At 41.4% G+C, this 25,999-nt stretch overlaps 1 protein-coding gene across 1 annotated transcript in view; it reads right to left on the reverse strand.

The window, feature by feature from the left end:
• Positions 1-3,396: 3,396 nt before the first annotated feature.
• The window catches only part of PDGFB (platelet derived growth factor subunit B), a 47,736-nt gene continuing 25,133 nt past the window's right edge, over positions 3,397-25,999 (reverse strand). The window contains exons 3-7 of the mRNA XM_040359495.1: positions 23,626-23,718; positions 21,585-21,778; positions 16,587-16,734; positions 11,653-11,828; positions 3,397-5,739 (exon numbers count right to left, since the gene is read on the reverse strand). Of these exons, the coding sequence (XP_040215429.1) occupies positions 11,692-11,828; positions 16,587-16,734; positions 21,585-21,778; positions 23,626-23,718 (572 nt within the window). The 3' untranslated portion in view covers positions 3,397-5,739; positions 11,653-11,691. The remainder of the gene's footprint in view (positions 5,740-11,652; positions 11,829-16,586; positions 16,735-21,584; positions 21,779-23,625; positions 23,719-25,999) is intronic.

A 25,999-nucleotide genomic window follows, 5' to 3' on the forward strand; every position in this document is an offset into this window, starting at 1 on the left:
ACTGTCACCCAGTCCTCCGCCATACTGTCACCCAGCCCTCTGCTGTCGCCCTGTCCCCTGCTGTCGCCCTGTCCCCTGTTGTCACCCAGTCCTCTCCTCTGCCCTTCTGTCACCCAGTCCTCTGCCCTGCTGTCACCCAGTCCTCTGCCCTTCTGTCACCCAGTCCTCTGCCCTTCTGTCACCCAGTCCTCTGCCCTTCTGTCACCCAGTCCTCTGCCCTGCTGTCACCCAGTCCTCAGCCCTCCTGTCACCCAGTCCTCTGCCCTTCTGTCACCCAGTCCTCTGCCCTGCTGTCACCCAGTCCTCTGCCCTGCTGTCACCCAGTCCTCTGCCCTGCTGTCACCCAGTCCTCAGCCCTGCTGTCACCCAGTCCTCTGCCCTGCTGTCACCCAGTCCTCTGCCCTGCTGTCACCCAGTCCTCAGCCCTGCTGTCAACCAGTCCTCAGCCATACTGTCACCCAGTCCTCTGCTGTCGCCACGTCCCCTGCTGTCACCCAGTCCTCAGCCCTGCTGTCACCCAGTCCTCAGCCCTGCTGTCACCCAGTCCTCTGCCCTGCTGTCACCCAGTCCTCTGCCCTGCTGTCACCCAGTCCTCTGCCCTGCTGTCACCCAGTCCTCAGCCCTGCTGTCACCCAGTCCTCAGCCCTGCTGTCACCCAGTCCTCAGCCCTGCTGTCACCCAGTCCTCCGCCATACTGTCACCCTGTCCCCTGCTGTCACCCAGTTCTCTCTCTAAAAAAAATTGAATTGTTGGCAACTATGCTTGCTGTGTACGGCAGTTCAATGAGGGTCAACAAACATCACAGGGGGGTATAGACAGGGCCAGTGCTAGACTGTTTTGCGCCCTTTCTATACCTTATATAGGTATAGAAATTATATTTTAGCGGTATAGAAGTTTTATTTAAAAAAAAATTTGGGGGGGGGGGCGCAAGTAGCTGGTCTCGCCTAGGGCGCAAAATAGTCTAGCACCGGCCCTGCTAGGACTTATAGTCTTTCATACATATGCATCACTGACGGACTCTGATCCAGTGGGTCTTGCCATCCATACATATCCAGCTTTTCCTTACTGTGTCTGGCTACACATCATCCATGACCTGGGGTCATAGACTGACCAATTACGGAAATCAATTATCTTAGCCAGCCTTGCACCCAATCTGCAGTTTTATGCACTAGTGCTGTTGCAACTGCTTCCTGGGTTGGATGAACGTGTGCTGTATGCGTGGAGTGTGTCTGCAGCTGCAATTTGTTCGGTATGACAACATTGTAATTTTAATTTAAGTTATATCGGAGTTATACACACTTTTTATCAAAACATTTTGTATTTTCAATAAAGCTGTTTGTAATTGACCGGCTGATCCTCTCTGAAGATATCTTTGTGGACCTGTAGTCCTCTTTATATACTGTATATGCTTGTAATATGTAAGCACTAGCAGTGAATTGCAGGTTGGGACATCTTTTCTGACACCGAAAAACTGAAAGAAATTTGTGGAATTAAAAACATTCACTCACTTGGAAGCCACAATTACTTTTCGCTTGAAAAGCACCACTGTGCTAGAAGGGTAGACAACGGTAAGTATGCTGCTAAAACCGTGCCAACTGCTGACCACCACCCGGCAGCATTTACTACACCACCACTTGCCGCCCTATCAGTCCTGCTACCTAAATTACTTACGAGTCCCAAGATATTTCATAACACAAGTAAAATTCTGTCCTCTGTTGCAAACCCCATATATTTCAAGATTGTTACACACGTATTTATAATGTGCAACACTTCAATTATTTGACTAGGTTAAAGGGTCACTAAAATATTTTTTTTTTTTAGCTAAATAGCTTCCTTTACCTTACTGCAGTCCTGGTTTCATGTCCTCATTGCTCTGATGTTGCTGTAATCCTTCTCTGTTCTGAACACTTTCTGGTTGTCTGTTTCCTGATAAAAAAAAGTCATGGGAGCTTTCTCTCTGTGGTCACTAATCAAGGAGGTGTGATTATTGTGTGTCTAAAACCCCTCAACACCAATCAGTTTCGTTTTACAAACCATCGCTGCCCTGTATTGGCTCTGAGTCTCTGTACATCACAGAAGCAGGAAACAGCATGCAAAAACGAAACTGAAACTGTAGGTACATCATATGATTGATTTTTATCTATTTTTAATCATTTTTTAAAAGGAATCAGTTAACTAGTATGTCTCTATACCCTGTAAACAGTCATTTCAGCAAAAAAAATGTTTCCTTTACAACTCCTTTAACCTCCCTGGCGGTATCCCCGAGCGTGACTCGGGGTGGATTTTAAATGCCAGGATCGGTATCCCCGAGTCACGCTCGGGGTAGATGTGCAGAGCGTGCAGCGGCGCGGCTTACCTTTCGCAGCATCCACAGACAAGTTACTTACCTTGTCTCTGGATCCTGCAATGCATCCCTGCTGTGTGAGCGAGCGGGTCCTCGCTCGATTCAGTGTCTCCGTGTGCCGCCGATCTCTGTTCCCTGTGACGTTACGACGCACAGGGGCAGATAATGGCGCCAAATTAAAAAAAGTAAACAAACACATTACATACAGTATACTGTAATCTTATAGATTACAGTACTGTATGTAAAAAATACACACCCCCTTGTCCCTAGTGGTCTGCCCAGTGCCCTACATGTGCTTTTGTATAAAAAAAACTGTTCTTTCTGCCTGAAAACTGTAGATTGTCCAAAAGTGTCCCTTTATGTCAAAAATGGTTTTAGAGCAGCTAGAAAACAGCGATAATAAATTATAATCACTTGCAGAATTGTGCGATAGCGATTTGTGGGGAAATTCGTCATAAAAAAATAAAAGTAATGACAGCGACAATTCTGCAACTGAGCAAATTTCAGTGATTTTGAGTTGATTACATTATTGAATAATTTTTATTATAATTATATTATTATTTGTTATAATTATTTATAATTCTTTATTATATTATAATTTATAATTTTGTTTTTAAAAAAAAATCATACCCGGGATGCCTACTAGACTCTTGTTTGGTCAGATTTAAATGAGTTATTCCTAAGAATTGCAGGCCTACAGTATAAAACGCCAAATTTCCTTGCAAAATAATTGAACCGCTTTTGGTACGTAATTCCAGACAGAATCATACCGCCAGGGAGGTTAAGGGCCTGCTCCCCATATAAGCCTATGAGAATGCAAAAGCAGCTGAAGCTGGTCAATGAATACCAAATGACCTAAATATTGATAACTGCATGTGTCCTAAAACCTTAGGTAATTTCCAAACAGATTGTTATCCATATTGAGCTGTGTGGATATCTTCAGGTTGTTCCAGTTTTCTTCCAAAATCCAAAGAATGGGAAAATAGTTTAAAGCAGCATTAAGACCAAGACGAAAAATGACACCTTTCCAGTTAAAACATAATACATAGCAGTAGATTTGATTGCATTTTAATACAAATTGAGAATTTTTGTTGGGCTCTTCTTCATACATTTAAATATTGCATATAAATTACTTTACATAATAGATCAATATTTTAGTTCTTTTTAATGACAGGCAGAGCTGTGTGCAAAGAGAAAGGAATTGAAAATTAAGAGGTGGTTTTTACAAAGGGGTTTAAGTTGTACTCCAGATGTGCAAACCCGACAAGCCCAGACTTGACATATGCTCTAAAGACGGGGGCCCATGTATTCTGGTGCCATAGTGAGTTTTGAAAACACCTCCACTTTCTAACTGTACTATTATGAAGGAGAAATGGTTCTTCTAAAAGTTGAAGCTTTGATACTACCAGCTGATACTTAGAAAAGCTCAGCAACTGCTAGTGATAGATAATGTCAAGAGTTCTTGTGATCCCCTACTGGCTGCTAAATCCACGTGAAGTGGAGTGGAGAAAGTCCAAATTATGTCATACACCAGGGCTCAAAATTTCAAGTCCTGAGCTACGAGCCAGGCTTAAAGCATTTGTTACCCAACACTTTATATTCCTGATATGTGCCTTGTACTTGTATGAGAAAGTCTCCTGTTCTCTTTGGCTTGCTTCCTTTATGTGAAATCTCTGGTTTTCCTGATAGTCCCCTTGCTTTCCTACGAAAACTGACCACAATAAGCAGGAGAGTACACTATGGTCATTTCCCTAGCTTTACTGGGAACTCAGTGTGCTCTCCCCCAATGATATGACTTGTCCTGACACGCCCCCGCTACACAACGCGCCCTCGTAAATCATCTCATGAAATGTTTTATGCAGAATTAAGTTACAAAAATAAATATAAACAACATCACCTTTAACAATAGTATCATAAAGCATATTTCATTGATCTCACTGTGATAAATAAAATAAAGATAAAATATGATTGGCCACTGTACACATAATTCCTGCCTTGTTAAGTAAATATTTTAATGCTATAATAAAGCATTAAAAAAAATAAAACCAATGAATGACACTTTCACTGATTTAGGATGCAGGGAGACTTACAGCGGAGCACAGCACTTGACAGGGGAGCTACCAAAGTTATCTTTTCCTTTTAACAAGCTGGTGATTGGTTAGTAGGCGGTCTGAGCAACCAATCACCAGCTTGTTAATAGGAAAAGTAAACTTTGGCAGCACCTGCCCAAAGCCCCTCCCTGCCCCACTCCCACCTCATCTAGTTCTTTGCCAACTCTCCCTGTATGCCAGGCTCTGCTAAGAAAATTACAGGGGATGGAGGCTGGGAGGAGAATCGGCTCCCATTCCATCCCACCTGCCGGTGGCACCCCCCTTCCATCCTTCCTCTGATGTGGCTCTACACTTGCCCTCAGGTCATTTCCCCTCACCTAATGCAAGCAGGCGAGTGGAAATTTTGAGGGCTGTAATACATCATCATATTAGGCCCTGGGCATAGTTTCCTGGGGTGCAAAAAACCTTTTCTTGTTATCCTGAAAAGAGTAGAGAGAAGTACAGGTTTACATGGCTGGAGTAAACTTAAATGCATCAATGAACCACCCAAGAGTGTCAAGAAATCGTACAAGTGGCACAGATCAATGGGAAAGATTTGATAACAGTAAGAAAAAGCATTAAGTCAGTTTGTAGGGATACATTCAATAGCCACTTCTTGTATTATACAACAGCATCAACATTGCACAGTTGTATCTGCTGTTTGGTTGAACTACAACTACTAGTAGGCCTGAAGTTACAGTCACGGCAATTGTTATCCACTGTTTGCTTTCCCTGATATGGCCCATTAGCTTAGAACAGTAACACGCATAGCACGTACAGCTTATGACCTTTCAGTGTATATGACCTGGTAAAAATACAAGGCTGGGGGGGGGGGGGGGGGGAGTTACAAGGAAGTCAGTCCCAATCCCATTTTCCAGTCTCTGTCCTGCCTCGTGCAATCTGAGCAAAGGAAACACATTTTTACAAAAATATGCATATATTTATATAAAAAAATACAAAATAAAGTACATTAAATAAGGTGTCTATATACATCCGGTGAGTTCAAAATAATTTTGAGCTTTCCTATCCCTCCCACCACCCCAAAAAACATTCAGCCACTTAAATTGGCGGGGAAACTGGCAGTTAGTGGTTTTAATCTTGCTGCAAATAATGAAATGTACTTCGGTGAATCTCTTGTTAGGTGAAATATCCAGTCTGGGGTAGCAGGTAGAGATAAAATATAGTCTCTTTTTTATTTGAAAATTGTCTTTTACAAAGCACCAGTGCCAAGTCCGGCATATAAAAATATGCAGTCATAGGTGAGCCGGAGGACCCCATGGGGGCCAAATGTATTCTTTAGTTATCCTGTAAAACAAGGAAGGAAATGTCAGTGACTATGAAGTTATACAGCAGACCTGCCAATATAAACCGTTTTCTTCATGTTGATATGCTACCACTTGCAGAACATTTGGCTAAATTAAAACTTATGTGAACCAGTGAAGATTAAGAAAACATTAAATATTAAAGTACAGCTAAACCCAAAAACAATGTAATATATTGCAGATCCTTAGATGTGGTGGCTGCATCCGTTTTCTTTTTTTTTAGGCTACATACATTTTCTGCAAGTACAAAAAGTACCTGTTGATTCTTTCAGAAACCTTGTATCATGACAGCCTCCTGTGTACTGAACTGAAATGTCAAACTACAGTGTTTCCAGCTATCTTCTGTAAATAACAATACACACATATCCAGTGGCAGCTGGTGCTCAATTTTTTGGTTGGGGGGGTATTCGACAAACAAACCAACCAAACCCAACCCCACCCCCCGTTAGGTTGGTCAAACCCCTCACCACCGGTCGCTTAGTGAACAAACCCCCCCCCCCATCGCTCGTCCGCCCGCCCACCAGCCTTGCACTTCCCCCATCCAGGTCACCGGCGGCTTTCCCCAGGGTGGCTTCCCCCCTGCGTCTTCTCCAGGCCGGTCAATATGATCGCTTTGCCTTTCGTCCAATCAGGTCTTAAGACCCACTTCCTGATTGGCTGGGAGGAGAAGCAGAAAGACAATAGCGAATATTAATTAGTTATTGTCACAAACCCTTTTAGAAGCCAATTAAAACCTCAGGCTCTAATCATGCGCTGAAAAAAAAACATGGATTAGGGGGGTGGCTCCCCTAATGGAGCGGCCGCTACTGCACATACCCCTAAGTAATGGGGAGGAAAAGAGGGGGATTTTCAGGTCACAAATGCACCCCGTTGAAGACAGGGGTGTACCGCAAGGTAGTGAACCCAATAGCAGACTGCTGCAGATGGACAGGAAACGTGAACCCAAGATTCCCCAGGGCGCGGAGTCTAAGGTCCAGCAGGTGTTCACCAGAGCCTCTAGTGGTGAGGATGGCCTTCCCTGCAACTGAACCCAGGTCGCGGCCCCTGGGGTCCCCCAGGTCACGCTCCGTAGGGAGAGAGGGGAAGCAGTCACTGAGGACTTAAGGGATGGTGATGGGTAAGCCGAGGTCGGGGCAACAGTCAGACAAGGGTGGCCAAAGGGTCAGGGTCACAGGCAAACAGGAGTAGTCAGAGACGAGACGAAATCGGTACACAGAAAGGTAAACATAGCACACGGCAGACAGGAACAAGCTAACAAACAAAGTTGAACAGCAAAGCAGACCTTCAGGAGAAGGTAAGCTGCCAGACATCATTGCATGTCCATGACAGGGATGTGTTTGTATTTCAAGGACTCCAGGAGCAACCTAGGGTTTCAACGCTGCTCCTCCATATTTATTGTACTGCTGTGGGTGAGGACTGTCATCCTAAGATGAGAAATGTGTTACTTGGCAAGATCACCAAGAAAAAAATCCCTGAAATAATACAGCCACCTAATCTAAGGACAGGAACTGTATGTTTTACATTTGTACACTTTTAAGAAGAATAAAAAAGCATATATTATGGATTACAATAGGGTACATTAATGAATACTTGTGCTGGTAATGCCACATTTTCCTCTGTGGTGGTGTGAAATGAATAAATTAGGAAATTAAAGTAAACATTAGGCTTGAGTTGCATTTTGCAGAAGTAACATTCTGTCATCCAAACAGATTTACATTGCATACATCTTTTAAAGGAATCCTTCACTAAGAGAAGATGAAGGTTGCCATTTCTGACTTCTCTAAGCCCTGATTCACACTGCTGTGCATGACAAGTCAAAACACATTCATTTTAATGGGTACCATCTTAATTGACTCAAGTTGCAGAGACAAAAAGAAAATTGTTACGGTATTAAATTTTTGTGTCTTACTTTGTCTTATCTTTGTGACTTTGGCTGAGACTTCAGAGGGTTTTGTAAGTTCAATAATATGTGTCACACTATGTATTGTGATTTGCCAAATACAAAGTAGTAAAACATCAAAGTCGCACGAAAGTCACATTGAAGTTGCATGAAGTCGCAATGTAAAGTCACACTGAAAGTGGCACAACTTTGGGGCTGCAGCAGTGTGAACTGAGCCTTAGATTCTAGTTGCCTGACTGTCTTGCTGATGCAATGGCTTCAATGCTTTCTGAGACACTGGCCTAAAGCAGATACACAAATCAGGAGCTTTGATCTCATCCCGACTTTTTAACTTTGGTGCTTGTTTTGGGTCAAAATATTGAAGCCACAGGCAGCCAAGCAGCTAGTGTTCTTGGAAGGTGGGTAGTAATGGCAACCCCATATTTTTCTTTAAAAAAAAATTAACATTTATTTGACCTTATACCACTTAATATTCTATTTGTTACAATATCTGAACACATGGGATTATTAGTGGATTGGTTAATTAGAGAAGGAAAGCATCTGTGCATTTGTAAAACATGGCACATAGGCAGTTTTTGGGCACAGATGAGGAAAATTTGTCTCGGTGTCAAGCATATTATATCAAGTAAATAATCCATCTTGCCAAAATAATAATTGCCTTGACGAAGAAGCAATAAGAAGAGATTAACATCTCAAAATAGAATAATTCCAATTGTACTTTACGTACTGAGATTTCAGAATTGCAGCTTAGCACATCGCAATAAAACACGATATTTGAGAGTCATTTAATGTTTACCATAACCCCTGGATGGTGGTGTGATCTCCCGTAGGGTTGAGGCATTTACCATTATCCCATTAGATTTACCTTTTTGCCTGATTAGACCTCATAATTTGGAGGTCAATATAAAGGTGAGCAGTTTAACATATACTGTATAGTTGATTTGGTGGTGTTTATTGGAAAAGGTGTACACTGAATCACATACAGTAAAATATACAGTGCACCCGGAAAGTATTGACAGCACTTCACTTTTTTCCACATTTTGTTATGTTACAGCCTTATTCCAAAATTGATTAAATTCATGTTTCCCCTCAAAATTCTACAAACAATATGCTATAATAACAACGTGAAAGAAGTTTGTTTGAAATGTTGGCAAATGTATTAAAAATTAAAAACAAAATCCCATATACATAAGTATTCATAGCCTTTGCCATGACACTCAAAATTGAGCTCAGGTGCATCCTGTTTCCACTGATCATCCTTGAGATGTTTCTACAACTTGATCGGAGTCCACCTGCAGTAAATTCAGTTGATTGGAAATGATTTGGAAAGGCTCACACCTGTCTATATAAGGTCCCACGGTTAACAGTGCATGTCAGAGCACAAACTAGGCCATGAAGTCCAAGGAATTGTCTGTAGTCCCTGGAGACAGCATAGTATCGAGGCACAGATCTGGGTAAGTGTACAGAAAAATGTCTGCAGCATTGAAGGCCCCAATGAGCGCAGTGGCCTTCATCATCTGTAAATGAGAGATGTGTGGAACCACCAGGACTCTTCCTAGAGCAGGCCACCCGGCCAAACTTAGCGATTGGTGGAGAAGGGCCTTTGTCAGGGTGGTTGCCAAGAACCCGATGGTCACTTTGACAGAGCTCCAGCATTTCTCTGTGGAGAGAGGAGAACCTTCCAGAAGAACAACCATCTCTTCAGCACTCCACCATAAGGTCTGTATGGCCAGACAGAAGCCACTCCTCAGTAAAAGGCACATAAAGGCCCGCCTGGAGTTTGCCAAAAGGCACCTGAAGAACTCTCAGACCATGAGAAACAAAATTCTCTGGTCTGATAAAATAAAGATTGAACTCTTTGGCCTGAATGGCAAGCGTCATGTCTGGAGTGATTTTTTATTTCTTATTTTTAATAAATTTGCCAAGATTTCAAACAAACTTCTTTCACATTGTCATTATGGGGTATCGCTTGTAGAATTTTGAGGAAGATAATGAATTTAATGCATTTTGGAAAAGGCTCGAACAAATTGTGCAAAAAGTAAAGCAATGTGAATACTTTCCGGATGCACTGTACATATTTGTATATTTGCTTCTGATCCATTACTGTGTGTGGTTCACGGAACATGCTGGTTTGCTTTTTTTGTTGTTTAGGATTGTTGCACTGTGACACTATTTTATTAAATTAATCATTTTAAAGCCTAAGTTAACCTAAAGAAATGCAAAATAAGCACAAGGGGCATTACTTGCCTTCAGAGTGCTGTGTCTTTTGTGCTTCTGTCTTCTAGTTCAACAGAAAATCCTCCTCCTTCAAGGCTCCCCACCTACCCCGCCACCGCCATAATCATCCAGTGCAATGGGGGGTCCACAGGGTTAATAGAATTAAGGGAGCTGTCACAGGCACACATCAAGAGTGCCCAATTATACTTTGCTTTTTCTGCCCAGGTCCTCCATTCATAGAAGCCCTACTACAACTTCTATGAATATAACACAATCTATGAATGGAGGGGATGGACCTATCAATCACCAACCCATACTCCATTCATAGTCCCTGGTTCATTCATAGAAGCTGTAGCACGGCTTCTATGAATGGAAAAGTTGGGTGTAAAGGATGGGCATAGGTCAGCTCTCTTGATGAGTGCCTGTGACCGCTCGTCAGTTCTATTATCTCTGCCCCACGGAAGATTATAATGGCATGAGGGGGGGAGCAGGGGGCACTGGATGGGGAAGATTATTACTGAACTAAAAGACAGAAGCGCGAAGGACACATCTCAATGAAGTGCTTATTTTCTATTTTGTTAAGTTAAACTAAGGCTTTAATCTGAATATGATTTTAGTTAAAGTGGATGTAAACCCAAACATTTTTTTGATGTCACAATGTAGAGAATAAGATTTCCTATCATCCTATCATCTGTGCCCAGTATTGCCACACAGAGGTAATCCAGCTCTGAGCAATCCTCTTTTTATTGTTCAGGGAAATAAAACAGACTTCCAGATAAAAACCAAAGTCCTTGCTTGAGTGACAGGTTATTTACATATCTCGTGCACTGCTTTGCAGACATACACAGCTTCTGTAAAAAATGCTCAATTCACATCCCCCTCCCCTCTTCCCTCCGGCTCTATGTATATTCTGATGGCTGTTGCATTTTCTCATGGCACTGAACTGTGACTCACCCCATATTTTGAAAACATTTAATCAAAACACAGGGGAGGGGATGTGAATTGTGCACTTTTTTTCAGAAGCAAGGACTTTGGTTTTTATCCGGAAGTCTGTTGTATTTCACTGAACAATAAAAGATGATTGCTCAGAGCTGGATTAACTCTGTGTGGCAAGACTGGGCACAGATGATAGGAAATCTTATGCTCTACATTGTGACATCAACATTTTTTTGGGTTTACATCCACTTTAACTGAAATCATATTCAGATTAAAGCCTTAGTTTAACTTAACAAAAAAAAGTTTTTTTGGGGTTTACATCCACTTTAAAGCAAATGAACAAATACAAATATGTTTTTTTAATTTGTGCCTCTTTAACCCATTACCCTTAGTTTGTTTGTAAGCTAACACTGATCATGTAAAAAAAAGTTTTTTTTACTTTTTTGGGGGTCCTTTGGATTTCATAAGAAATAAAATAAGTTTTGCAAGACTTTATAACTAATTTCACTATAGAAATGACAATACATATTACTTTATCTTAAGTAATGACAAAGTTATTGCATAAATAGTAGAAATGAAAAACTGCTCTGGTCCATTGGGGTGTACACGTGTGAGAACTGAAGTGGTTAAATAATTATTCCTAGGTCAAATGCGGAGGGATACATTATACTTGCAGACTTAATCTTGTAACTGTTTGTAAATTGAAGCTGCTGATTTAGGGTTTAAAGATTTGCTTTTCCCTTCCAATACCACTTAATCCCACTAGAACTTGTGGCAAAAGCCTCTGGCAGTCCTAGGATTAACTGAATGTGTTCGAAATTGTGGAGGATTACGATCGCTCACCTGTTCAGTGACAGACACCAAGAACCATTTTCACGGTCACTACGTGACTAGGAGGTCTCTCTGCTCCTTCTTGCTGGGAAGATATTTATATTTTTTATTTTTCTTCTTTGACGGTCGAAGTGGGGGCTCTTCCTTTCGAATGGTAGTGGGGGGAGGCGTTGTAGTTACAGATACACCTGTGAAATTCATAAAGAAATACAAAAGCCTTTCAAGTTCAAAGCTGTCATTAGAGTAATTCCAGGCAAAAGTTACTTTTATCTATTTTAAAAAATATACCGTACATGCAAAATGCAGGAACAATGACTTTCTTCTCTACCTCATGAAAGAAATGAACACTGGAAAACTGATTTCTATCGTAAATAAGCACTTAGTAGCAAGTTGGAACAGAAATTAACATACAAACGCTCATGAGGGCAAGGAATTGTTCACATTTGTAAGCATGCAGAGGAACCGCCTAGACATTTAAACTTAAGTCTCATACACACGATCGGACTTCCATCAGACAAATTCATGGATTTTTGTCTGAAGGGCGTTGACCGCGAACTTGTTCTGCATACAGATGGCAGAATTTTTTCAACCAACATACACAACTATGTGGTTTTTCAGCTTTTTAGTGTCACCATTTGGGCAACTTCTGCTAATGTTGTCTGATGGTTAGCATTGTTTTGGAGCATGCGTGTTTGTACTTTGGATTTTAGTCCGACGGACTTGTGTACACACGGTCGGATAATCCGACGGAACACATTTGTTGTCGGACAATTTGAGAGCATGACCATCCAACATTTGTTGTCGGAAATTCCGACAACAATTGTCCAATGGAGCATACAGACAGTTGGATTATCCGACAAAACACGTCCATCACACAATTGTTGTCGGAATATCCGATCGTGTGTACGGGCCTTAAGAATACCTATGCATTGACTACTGTGCTATAGTAAATGCAGAAGCAGTACATATTTACTAAAATGTGCCAACTGCATTATTTGGGAAATCAAGAAAAAAGACATTTTGAAAAACCAATAGCAAGGACACAGAGCTGAATTTTAGAATTAAGGCCCCTTGACCCACCCCTGACTCCTAGGGAAAGGGAGCCTTGACTGCTGGAAGATTGGCAGCTACATGGGCATTAATCAAAAGCAGGGAGTTTAAGTTGCTCTGACAGGATTGGCAACTAAAGCACAAGGTGACTGGGCGGAGTCGGAACTATAGAAAAAGGCTACGCAAGGGCACGTCTCACCAGAAGATGCTGACGTCACAAGAGTTGCCCTAACATTGTGATTATTGTCACAGCTTAATTGGCGGTTTTACCTGGCCAGCGATGGATATTGCTTTATGGGCTATGCCCTCAAGTTTAAGTCTGGGATCAGTTTAATGCCTGTCTCGCAGTGTTGGTGGAGTCAGGCCTCTTAGACTATCTGTGTATGTTATGGATGCTCATGGTATAACCATGACTGGCATTGTTATGTTGAACACTGTTACCGTTGGAAGTTCAATAAAGCTGTGGCCTTGCCCTAATTCCAACTTAAATAAGTCTGTGTGTCTTTTCTGGGGGGCAAGATTTTGGTTGGTAATAGCTGGTTAAAACACGCCTACGCTTCTCAGCAGTCATGTGAAATCCAACTAACATGAGAGCCTATAAATTAAATAACTTACTTAAAGGAGCTGTAACAGAAGGTTTTTTTATTTTAATGCATTCTATGCATTAAAAAAAACAAAAAATGTCTGTGTGTAGCAAATTGTATTAACAGCATGAACAAGCAAAGCCTTGACGCATTTTGCTGATGCAGCTTTATCATAGGGCCTGTTTGTTCACACTTACCGGTAATCATTAGTGTTGTTTGTTTGTGATGTTTTCTTATATCTGGAAATAAATGTGCTGTTTTTCCTGTCATTGGTTTTGTTGTTACACATTTTGTACCCCCACTCTTGTATCTTCTTAAAGTCTCCACACCATTCCCTAAACCAGTAAAAGCGAACCTTGGCACCCCAGATGTTTTGGAACTACCTTTTCCATGATGCTCAACTACACTGCAGAGTGCATGAGGATCATGGGAAATATAGTTCCAAAACATCTGGGGTGCCGAGGTTCCTCATCACTGCCCTAAACCTTCACTTGAGAGTACAGACCCTTTCAAGTCTAATTTTAAGCAAACATAACTTTTGTTACTCATGCTCCATGTAGCACATGCCCCCAGTCTATGGATGTCCTCGCAGCAATAGGTTACAGGAAGAAATCCCTTACCTCTCTAGCTGCTTGTACTGTGAACTAATCAAAGCTGAAGCTTATGCATTAATATTTTTGCATAGTTACATTGGTCCCCCGATGTATGTGCCATACCTGGCTGATCCCTGTGCAAGCTGGAAAACACTGTAGTAGACACTACTACTAGATTGATCCTACTACTAGAGCTTCCAAGTCCCATGCCCATCACTGCACCAGCTCTCCACTTTGTCCAATCAGAGAATGCTTTGCAGCATTCTCTGAAAGGAACCCCTGCTGAATGACCAACTGGGGTTGATTTACTAAAGGCAAATAGACAGTGCAAGTTGCACGCTGAAAAAGCAGTTGCTCCAGAGCTTAGTAAATAAGCAGAGGTTCTGCTGACTTCCATCATCCAATATTTTTTTTTTCCTTGCATTATTTGTTTTTTTTCCTCGCAAACTCATTTACTAAGCTCTGGAGCAATTCCACTTGCAGAACACAACTGCACTTTTCAATTTGCTTTTAGTAAATCAACCCGCCTGTGTTCACTAAACAGCAGGACAGCCACACTGCATGGGACCCAAACACTAGCGGTAAACACCATAGTAGGGGTGTCTACTATAGTGAATTCCAGCTTCCACAGGGATTGGCCAGGTATGGCACATGCATACTTAAATTGATCCAACTTGGACCAATGTAACTATGCAAAAAAAATAAAAAATCATACCTGGAAATCTACTTTAATTCTCAATGTTACCAACAAAGTTTCTAGGTTTCAGTTGGCTTCTAACAACTTATAGTAACACCTAAAAAAGGCATCTGGTGTCAATAGAAAAAAAATCAGTTTTCAGTGTCTCAGTTGTGAAGATGAATTTCTCAAGGTGCCTATAGCTACAAACATGAGAGAGAGGTTGTGTTTACTGCTTGTTCAGAATATGTACAAACTATAGGGTGCATAATCTAGGCAGGTTCACTTCATGGATTTAGAACTCCTTACCCCAGCTCATGGTCTTGTTACTTGTTAAAGGGGTTGTAAAGGTTTGTTTTTTATTTTTTAAATAGGTTCCTTTAACCTCCCTGGCGGTATGATTCGGTCTGGAATTACGTACCAAAAGCGGTACAATTATTTTGCAAGGAAATTTGGCGTTTTATACTGTAGGCCTGCAATTCTTAGGAATAACTCACTTAAATCTGACCAAACAAGAGTCTAGTAGGCATCCCGGGTATGAATTTGTTTTAAAAACAAAATTATAAATTATAATATAATAAATAATTATAAATAATTATAACAAATAATAATATAATTATAATAAAAATTATTTAATAATGTAATCAAATCAAAATCACTGAAATGTGCTCAGTTGCAGAATTGTCGCTGTCATTACTTTTATTTTTTTATGACGAATTTCCCCACAAATCGCTATCGCTCAATTCTGCAAGTGATTATAATTTATTATTGTTGTTTTCTAGCTGCTCTAAAATCACTTTTGACATAAAGGGACAATTTTTGGTTGCTATGGACAATCTACAGTTTTTAGGCAGAAAGAACAGTTTTTATTATATAAAAGTACATGTTGGGCACTGGGCAGACCACTAGGGACAAGGGGGGTGTGTATTTTTTACATACAGTACTGTAATCTATAAGATTACAGTATACTGTATGTATTGTGTTTATTTACTTTTTTTTAAATTGGCGCTGTTCTCTGCCCCTGTGCGTCGTAACGTCGCAGGAAACGGAGATCGGCGGCACACAGGGACACTGTGTGAATCGAGCGAGGACCCGCAGGATCCAGGGACAAGGTAAGTAACTTGTGCCTGTGGATGCTGCGAGGCGAGCCCGAGTCTGGCTTGGGGTTACCGATCGCAGCACAAAAATCTCACCCCGAGCCAGACTCGGGAATACCGCCAGCCAGGTTAAGCTAGTGCATTGTTGGTTCACTTACCTTTTCCTTCGATTTCCCTTCTAAATGTTTTTTTTCTTTGTCTTAATTTCTCACTTCCTGTTGCCCTCAGTAAGCTGTTCTGGCTGACTAACCCCCCCCCCCCCCAGAATGGCTCGGATGATGGGGGCAAGCTTACTGGGGAGAAACAGGAAGTGAGAAATTCAGACAAAGAAAAAAAAAACATTTAGAAGGGAAATCGAAGGAAAAGAGAAGTGAACCAACAATGCACTAGCTAAAGCCTTGTACACACAATCAGTCCATCCGATGAGAACGGTCTGATGGACCGTTGTCATAGGTTAACTGATGAAGCTGACTGATGGTCCGTTGTGCCTACACACCATCGGTTAAAAAAACGATCGTGTCAGAACGCGGTGACGTTAAACACAACGGCGTGCTGAAAAAACGTTCAATGCTTCCAAGCATGCGTCGACTTGATTCTGAGCATGCGTGGATTTTTAACCGATGGTTGTGCCTACAAACGATCGTTTTTTCCCATCGGTTAGGAATCCATAGGTTAAATTTAAAGCAAGTTGGCTTTTTTTTAACCTATGGTTAAATAACCTATGGGGCCCACACACGATCGGTTTGGACTGATGAAAACGGTCCATCAGACCGTTGTCCTCTGGTTAACCTATCGTGTGTACGAGGCCTTAAAGAAACCGATTTAGAAAATAAAAATCAAACCTTTACAACCCCATTAAAGCTGAATAACATACATTAAAATAGTAAATACATTTAGAAAATGCTTATTATGTACTAAAATGCAAAACATTTAAAAAGACAATTACCTGCAGCCCCCCTGTGCTCATGAGAAGTGTGGTGACTCCTGACGGATAAGGGACTGATTGCCTCACACCTGCACTCCAAATGGTCCTCCAGAGGAATGGGGACAAGTTGAACCTCCTTCTTGGATTTCCTGATCACAATTTTCTTCACCTATATAAACAGCACATATATTAGAACGAGTGACTGGCCCTACCAGTGTTCTGATTATTATCTCTAGTAAAATTGTCAGTAAACTGTAAAAAGTAACACTGATGATAGCTACAGCTGACCTCAGGTCAGTCATTACTAATATCTACATGCTATAGCCAGACCTGAAAGCTTTCCATTACCCAATAAGAGGAAATTCTATCTCTTTTCAGATTCACATTAAAACAAAGTGGGTTCTTCTCCTCGCATTCCGCCTGTAGAATCATCATACTGTGCATTGAGCAGATATTTCCATTGCCCCAATCGCAGATTCCATAACACAAATAGTCCAACTAGGAATTTTCCATAAAAAACATCACACTTTTCCAAAGCACGACAATTTCCTGGAAAGTACCCCCAACAGTGGTGTACATATCATCAGAGAAATGCTGTGCAGTACAAAATATGTCTCATGTACTCAGAAAGACCAATTTTATTTTATCTTTTTAAACTGGATTTTGTTTCTTAACTTCTGGATGTAAAATGTCAGAAATCTTATTTTTTTCTTTTTGTACAGCATTTTTTACATATTAAAAACGCTTCTAAAGAAGTCCAGTAATGAAATGTTTCGGCTACACATGCCGCACTGTCAGGACATTTGGCAGACTGTCAAGTAAAACATTGCTTTGATTCCATGGAAATGGGGAGGGCTGTGCATTCCAGGTGGGATATTTTCATTTGTATTTTCCAGTGTGAATTTGTATTTTCAATTAATCAAGTCTTAGAAGTCTTAAATTATATGATATTATTCTAAGCTTGTGTGCAGCCAACCAAAAAGATGGCATTAGTAATCAGAAACTACCAGTGTGGACGAGTGTAATCATTAAGGCTGGATTTACTCCTTCGCCTTTTTTCTCAATACCTTTTCTGTTGAAATCAATGGAAACACATCAAAGTGCATCTCAACCAGTGTTAGTTTAGTTGTCTAAAACCAACTAATACATTTTAGTTGACTAACATACAATTTTAGTCGACTAAAACTAAAACAATTGAGATGACTAAAATTAGGGTTGTCCCGATACCACTTTTTTGAGACCGAGTACAAGTACCGATACTTTTTTTCAAGTACTCGCCGATACCGATTACCGATACTTTTTTTTACTGTGACAGTATATATATATATATATATATATATATATATATATATATATATATATATATATATATATATATACCCTGTTTCCCCAAAAATAAGACCTACCCTGAAAATAAGACCTAGCATTATTTTCCAGGAGGGCTGCAATATAAGCCCTACCCTGAAAATAAGCCCTAGTTAAAAATGCTTGTAAAATCCTATAATCCACTCTAATACAGTGGAATATAATGTACAATGTGTGTGTTTCTGTAATAGAATTGCGGGGAAGAGAGCTCCGGCGGGTAACAGAAGCGCAGAGCGGCTCTATAACAAAGGTATTTGGCACAATTATATTACAGAAACACACACATTGTACATTATATAATACTGTAATAAGAGCGGATTATAGGATTTTACAAGCATTTTAACTCAGTTCACACTGGGGATTCCCAACAGGCAGGGAGAGAGAGGGGGAGAGAAGACATCACATTACATAGTAAGACCTACCCCGAAAATAAGCCCTACTGCGTCTTTTGTTGGCATAATTAATATAAGACCCGGGCTTATTTTCGGAGAAACACGGTATATATATACACACACACACATTTATTTATTTTTTTACAATTTTTTTTTTTTTGGGGGGGGAGGAGTGGATTGTCAGTGTGTTTTTTTATTATTATTTACATTTTATTTAATTTTTTTTAATTTTTTATTGCAAATTTTCTTTTTTTAATCAGCCCTGTTGGGGGTCTTTGGAGAGATATCAGGGGTCTTAACAGACCTCTGACATCTCCCCTTTAAGACAGAGAAAGGGACTAAGGACACAGATTCCCCAGTCCCTTTCTCAGCAGCCTCAGCTAAAATGAATGGAGAGAAGCTCCTCTATATTCATAAACTGAAGCATCGTAAACACAGGTTACGATGCTCAGTTATGTGAATGGACAGAGTCAGTGATCACTGACTCTTCATTCGGAAAAGGTAGGAGCTGGGTTTAGCAGCTCCTACCTCCGCTCTCCATCCTGACAAATTGAGGGAGAAGACGGCACAGAGGAAGAAGGCACCTTGGAGCACGGGGGGAGAAGGCAGCACGGAGCACGGGGGGTGAAGGCAGCACAAAGCACGGGGGGAGAAGGCAGCACGGGGGGAGAAGGCAGCACGGAGCACGGGGGGGAGAAGGCAGCACGGAGCACGGGGGGGAGAAGACTGCACGAAGAAGACTTGCAACTGCCGCGCCGATCACCCTGACTGCCCAGGTATCGGGTGAAGCATCGGAGAAAGTACTCGGGGAAATGCTCGGTATCGTTTCCGATACTAGTATCGGTATCGGGACAACCCTAACTTAAATATGACTAAAACTAAAATGGCATTTTAGTCAAACAACTAAAACTAAATTGAAATTTGACATTAAAATGAACACTGGTCTGTAGTGCATGTTCATACCTCAATAACATAAACAATAACATATTCGATTTTTCACTCCAGCAGTATATAATGAGTTTGGAAATTGTTAAGAAATGCTTCAATAATGCATTACAATTTAACTACACTCATTCGATTTTAGTTGACTAAAATGTCCTGGAGATTTAGGCGACTAAAACTAAAACAATTGCAGAAGACTAAAATGGGACTAATGCCCTGTACACACGATTGGTTCATCCGATGAAAACGGACCGATGGATTTTTTCATTAGATATTCGATGAAGCTGACTTTCATCAGTCTTGCCTACACACCATCAGTTAAAAATCCGATCATGTCCAACGCGGTGACGTAAAACACAACGACGTGCAGAGAAAAATGAAGTTCAATGCTTTGGAGCATGCGTCGACTTGATTCTGAGCATGCGTGGATTTTTGACAGATGGATTTCCCCACAGATGATCGTTTTTTTCTATCGTTTTTTTAACCATCAGAAAATTTTAAAACAGGTTCTATTTTTTTTCACCGATGGGAAAAAAACGATGGGGCCCACACACGATCGGTTCGTCAGATGAAAACGGTCCATCGGACCTTTTTCATCAGACGAACCGATCGTGTGTACAGGGCACTAAACTAAAATGCCATTTTAGCAGTAAGACTAAAACTACATTGATTTTCGCTGCCAAAATTAACACAGATCTCAACACATACCTTCAGATGTACATCAACACGCCTTGTGATGCCATACAGCACATAAACACACCATGTACTTTCAATACAAAGTGCATTTCAATGTACATTGAAAACCAAAGTAATAACCAGTAATAACTGGCATCAACGCGCCTTGACATGTACTTTCATCAATTTTAATGGATGATAGGATTGGGGAAAACACATCGTTGTGATTTCAGCATGGCTTTTATTGTTTTATCTGAAAAATCCTTATTGCTTAACCCAATACACCAAGCCCAAATTTTCTGTGCTATATATATCTATATATATATATAGAGAGAGAGAGATATTTATATCTCTCTTTCTCTCTAATTGGCTGCATCATCCTGAGTCTTTGTGAGTAAGGAGAGCAGTGCCAGAAGGTCTAATGTGGAGGGGAGGAGAGGATTGATTTTTCTGTGTGATAAAAATCAAAAGACTATTGTTTTGTGCTGTACGACCAGCACTGTCTGCCCAGCGCTAGGCTGAACCAGACTCCATAGATAGGTTCCTGTGTGGAAGGTAGATGCCCAGAGTGGCTAGGGTTTATTTTATGTTTGATTTTGTTTATGCTGTCTGGATGCTTGCAATTGTTTTCCAGCAAAAAAAAAAACAGTCTTCGACTGACAGTCTGTATAAATTCAGTGTGTTTTGAACCCATCCAAGGTGTCACACACCCCACTACCGAGCTAACCGCTTACAATATATATATAAATATTTTTTAATGCAGTAAAATGGTATGTGCAGTTTTAGAACCCATAAACAAGCCGATTAAAAATCATACTGATTAATTTAAAAAGAATGTTACCCCAACATTTCATCTTTCTGGTATGGGTCTGCTATACCATGTACCTCGTTTAAAAAGTATCCTGTTTCCTTTGTATTACATTTTCAGCATTTTATCAATCACATGATGAAACAGTGGGAGGGGGGATGAGTCATAAGAGGGCCAATGAAAGCTGCAGGGATGCTAAATTGAAGGTGTGCCTATGTGCAAATCCAGGAACTGAACAGGTAGCAGCTTCAGCTGCCCACAGTTAAAATGGCTGCATCCATATTTAGTGGAGGGAGGTTTCTGCAGCATATTTGGCAAGTACAGAATCACAGTATATATAAATAATATGCAAAGGGGTGGGAGGGAAGCTTCTTCAAATATGTTTTTATAACAAATAGAGGCATGTTAGGCATAGGCCAATTACTGTATGTGGAATAAATCTTTTTTTCTGTTTGGACATCAGCTGTAATAACTTACAAGAGATGGGTCTTAACAGGTTGCTATGAGATACTGCATTAAAAAAATGAAAACCCCTTAAGGCTTTAGGTTATTGTGGCTCCTTTGGGTTGATTTACTAAAACTGGAGAGTGCAAAATCTGGTGAAGCTCTGCATAGAATCAGCTTCTAGGTTTTTCTGTCAAGACTTAACTAAACAAGCTAATCAGCTACCTTGCGGCACCAGATTTTGCACTCTCCATTGGCTACCACATTTTGACTTTTTTGGCGCACTTGTAACCTTAACTATGCATGGTTGCATGCTTAACAGGACAGCTGAGATATCGTACATATAACATTGTCAGAACTGAAAAGTAAAAAACCCACAGAGTTATGCATTACCTGCACATGCCGGATGCGCATCCGGGAAGGAACACATTTTATGTGTCTGGAGTTACAACACCCTGAGCACCTCTCAACCTCCACACACGGTGGCTGCACAATGAAGTTGGCATTGGTTGGATCGACCATCTGGCGGGTGATTTCAAACACTTCTGTTCTGGGTTTGCACTCTGCAATCTGGGCCTGCTGCGCATCTGTAAAGAATCAATGTCTCGGGTCAATGATACAGTGAGCAAGCTGCTGAAAGTTCTAAAGAGTGCGTTTTGAGTCCATGTGACAGAAATCCGACGCTCACATCAAAGATACAAAGCACGGCAGAGGTGGATTAAGGTAGAATAGGCCCTAGGCAAGGTAAAAGCTCTTTGATTGACATTGATAAAGATTACAGTAAGCACAGAGCTACTTACTCATTTGCATTGCCAGTACTGGCATGACCCCTCCTCACTACAGGCATGTGAATTCTCCCTTGTGATGTGCTATCTCTCTGGTTTTCAGTATAGCAGTTGTAGCAATGCCTTTGAGATTAAGGTGACCAGATTTAAAAAAATATATCTGGGGACATTTTTTTTTACTAGTAATGGCGGCAATAAGCGTCTCTCTGCCCGTCGCCGCTGCCACTCACCTCACAGCCTGTCAAGTCTTACTCTCCGGGCCCCAGCTACTACTGGGTGGGGAGCGGAGGAAGATCACTCCACCAGGAGATAGGAGCTAAGCAGGCAGGCGGCTGGCCGGGACTTGAGCCAAGGCAGAAGAACATGCGAGCGGAGCTGGATGGGCATGCACCCAAAACTGAAGAAAAATTTCCTCCGCTCTGACCAGCACATGACCATCAGAAAGGGGCACAGATAATGGAGAAAAATACACCCCCTAATTTAGTAGGAGTGGCAGAGTGGGGGGGGGGGGTGTAATTCAGAATGTATTTATTTTTAATCTGCACCGACTGTCGGGGACTGTCCCCGGAAACCGGGGACGTCTGGTCACCCTATCCTAGATATCCACCAGGTTGTAGGCCCCTAAATAGGTTGACTTGGTAATGATGTGGCTCTACTAAAATGCTGTATCAATTATCATCTGATTTAACACCAGTGGATTTTAAACCAATAACTGTAATATCTGTTACATTGAAAAACGCTTTCCTACTAATAAATTTAGAGGTTGTGCAAAGAGTGCATGTCCGATATCACCTCTATCATGAAAATGTCTGTTATATACTGTGAACAGCTGTGTGCTTTCTGACTTATATGTAGTTGTTAAACCTTTGTATACACACTGCGAGTACAATTTTGATAAGACCAGTTAAAGCGGAGGTTTACCCAAATAACATGTATATAAGATCATATTCTTTATACTTCCAACATGTACAGTATGCCCTTTTTTTTTGCTGTACATACCTTATTATGGCTATTTTCCACCCGGCTTCTGGGTACTCACTCCCGCGGGAGTAGGCGTTTCTATGCAGAGGCGCAATGTCGGGACTTCGCCCAGATGATTGACGTCCTTGAGAAAAAGTCCCCCCCCCCCCCCCGCACCCCTATTGCGTATGCGCGTCACGAGAGTCACAGAGTTTTCCGAAAGTAGCCGAACTGCGAGTCAGCTCTACACGGCGCCTGCGCACCGACTAGGAGTCATGCAGAGCTGACTGCGCAGGCGCCGTATAGAGCTGACTCGCAGTTCGGCTACTTTCGGAAACTCCGTGACTCTCGTGACGCGCCTACGCAATAGGAGGGCGCAGGGGGGAACTTTTTCTCAAGGACGTCAATCATCTGGGCGAAGTCCCAGATGACATTGCGCCTCTGCATAGAAACGCCTACTCCCGCTGGAGTGAGTACCCGGAAGTCGGGTGGAAAATAGCAATAATAAGGTATGTAGAGCCCAAAAAAAAGGGCATACTGTACATGTTGGAAGTATAAAGAATATTATCTTATATACATGTTATTTGGGTGAACCTCCGCTTTAACTATAAAGTAGGTATGCATGATGTAATTTGCAAGCTATGCCTCTTTGTCATTGAGAAATGGTTTAGCCCAGGGATATCTCTTACCTAAGCTGCGAATGACCCGGGAGTGGCTGGAACTGCCCCTAGGCAAACTTCTTGTTTCATTTCTGGTTAATTCATACACATCGTCCTCGTCATCTAGCAAGGGAAAAAAGAATTCCAAAGAGATTTAAATATTTTCATCTACTATAAAAAAAAGCCATGTGTACTTCAAGGTCAGCTTACAAAAGAATGGGTGCTCTGCAGAGCAAACATCAGCTGTGGTTAAAGTTTAGATCATATCACTAAAGCATGCAGAGCTGTATGAGCTACAATTTTCACACTTACGTTGTCACAGATTTGCTTCCTGTAAAAGTTAATGTGTCCGTTAGTAAAAGATACTAAAACGTAGTTTATGTTACACTGTAGATGGTAAAGATTAATAGGTGTTTAAAAAAAAGAAAGAAAAACAAGTCCTATGAGCAGCGCAGTAGTAAGTAGACTGCATTCAATCTCTGTAGCTAATAAGCTATGTGCATAGAGTCTGTGTTTGCATTGGTATCTTCTAGTTGCTCTGGCTTGTTCCCAGAACCCATGAAGATACAATGACGTTATTTGGCGTCCACCCAAATTGACTCTAACATAGTGGGAAACTTAAATTGCATTTTGACTGATTTGAATGGGTCAATGGTTTCTGTAAAATACGTTAATACAATACTGTATAGATTGGTAAAAGATATAATAACAAATAAATACATAAATAAATATAAAAATAATCTGTGTTAAATTCGCTGCACATTGGGGGTTATTTACTAAAGGCAAATCCACTTTGCATTACAAGTGCACTTGAAATTGCACTGAAAGTGCACTTGAAAGTGCAGTCGCTGTAGATCCGAGGGGGACATGCAAGTAAAACAAAAAACAGCATTTTAGCTTGCACACGATTGGATGATAAAATCAGCAGAGCTTCCCCTGTTTTCAGATCTTCCCCTCAGATTTATAGCAAAAGCATTTTCAAGTTTGCACTTGTAGTGCAAAGTGGATTGGCCTTTCGTAAATAACCCCCTATGGCCCCGTACACACGTCCGAGGAACTCGACGGGCAAAACTCATCGTTTTGCTCGTCGAGTTCTGTGTGAAGCCGCCGAGGATCTCGGCGAGCCAACTTCCCTCATTGAACGAGGAAATAGAGAACATGTTCTGTATTTGGCTCGACGAGGAACTCGTCAGCTTCCTTGGCCGAAAATGTACACACGCCGGGTTTCTCGGCAGAATTCAGCTCCGATCGAGTTTCTGGCTGAATTCTGACGAGAAACTCGGGCGTGTGTACGGGGCCTCAGTCTGTATCTATTTTGGCTCTATTTACAGTTTATTCACGTCGACATCACATTAAATCAGCAGGAACTATTTCTAACACTAAAGGAAAGTTCCTCCCAAAATTGGAACTTCCGCTTTAAGCACTCCTCACCCCCTGACATGCCCCATTTGGGATGTCATTTTTTTGGGGGGGGGGGGTGTTTACCTTATTTTTAGTGGGGCTTCCTGTCCCACTTCCTGCCTGCTTTTTTGGGCCACCTAGGCGACTTCTCCTCTCACCCTAGAAGACACAACTCCGGTCCTAGAAGATCGGCTTGCCAATAGGAGAGCACAGCACTACTCGTAAATGCGCAGTGCGTGCCGTGAAGCCGTAAGCTGTCACGACCGGGTGCCCACAGTTACAATGACGGCGATAGAGGAGAGGGGGGGGGGGGGGGCGAGCCTCTGGGTGGCCACATCGAAAACCGTGGGGTAGGTAGGTGTCGGTTTATTAAAAACTATCAGCTAAGCTTTTTGTAGCTGCTGACCTTTAATAAACTAAAACACGAGTGGAACTCCGCTTTAAGCAGAAAAAAATGTAAAAGTGTAGAGCTCTGCTATTGCCCGTTCTGACCAATCAGATTATCATTTTTATTTCCAGCAAAAGCTGGTATCTTACTTGTTGCTAATGGCACAAAAAAAAAAAACTAACTAGGTATGTATGTAATACATAAGCAACAAGAGTATAATAGAAAACCATCTATTTTACAGCTTTCTGGTTTAGCATAAATTTGAACAACGTCTGCATTAATGTTAGTCACATGCATATTTTTGTTATTTTTCAGTAGGCTCTCAGTGCCTTGTGTAAACTTCATTTTTTTACAGTTTTTACTTTTAAGCACTAAAATAAGGGTCATATTCATAAAGCAGTGAATGAAGCATTCACCAAACGTTCACTGCAGGTTATTTAGTCACTGTCACTTAAATCACAAGCACCAGAAAATATCCACCTGTAGTAAACGTTTGATGACTACCATTTGCACCAAAAAAAATCCTTAAGGCCCCGTACACACCAGAGGATATCCGCTGGAAACGGTCCGCCGGACCGTTTCCAGCGGATACATCCTCTGGCGGATTTGGATCTG

This window comes from Rana temporaria, chromosome 7 (assembly GCF_905171775.1).
Source record: "Rana temporaria chromosome 7, aRanTem1.1, whole genome shotgun sequence".
In the NCBI taxonomy this organism is placed as follows: Eukaryota; Metazoa; Chordata; class Amphibia; order Anura; family Ranidae; genus Rana; species Rana temporaria.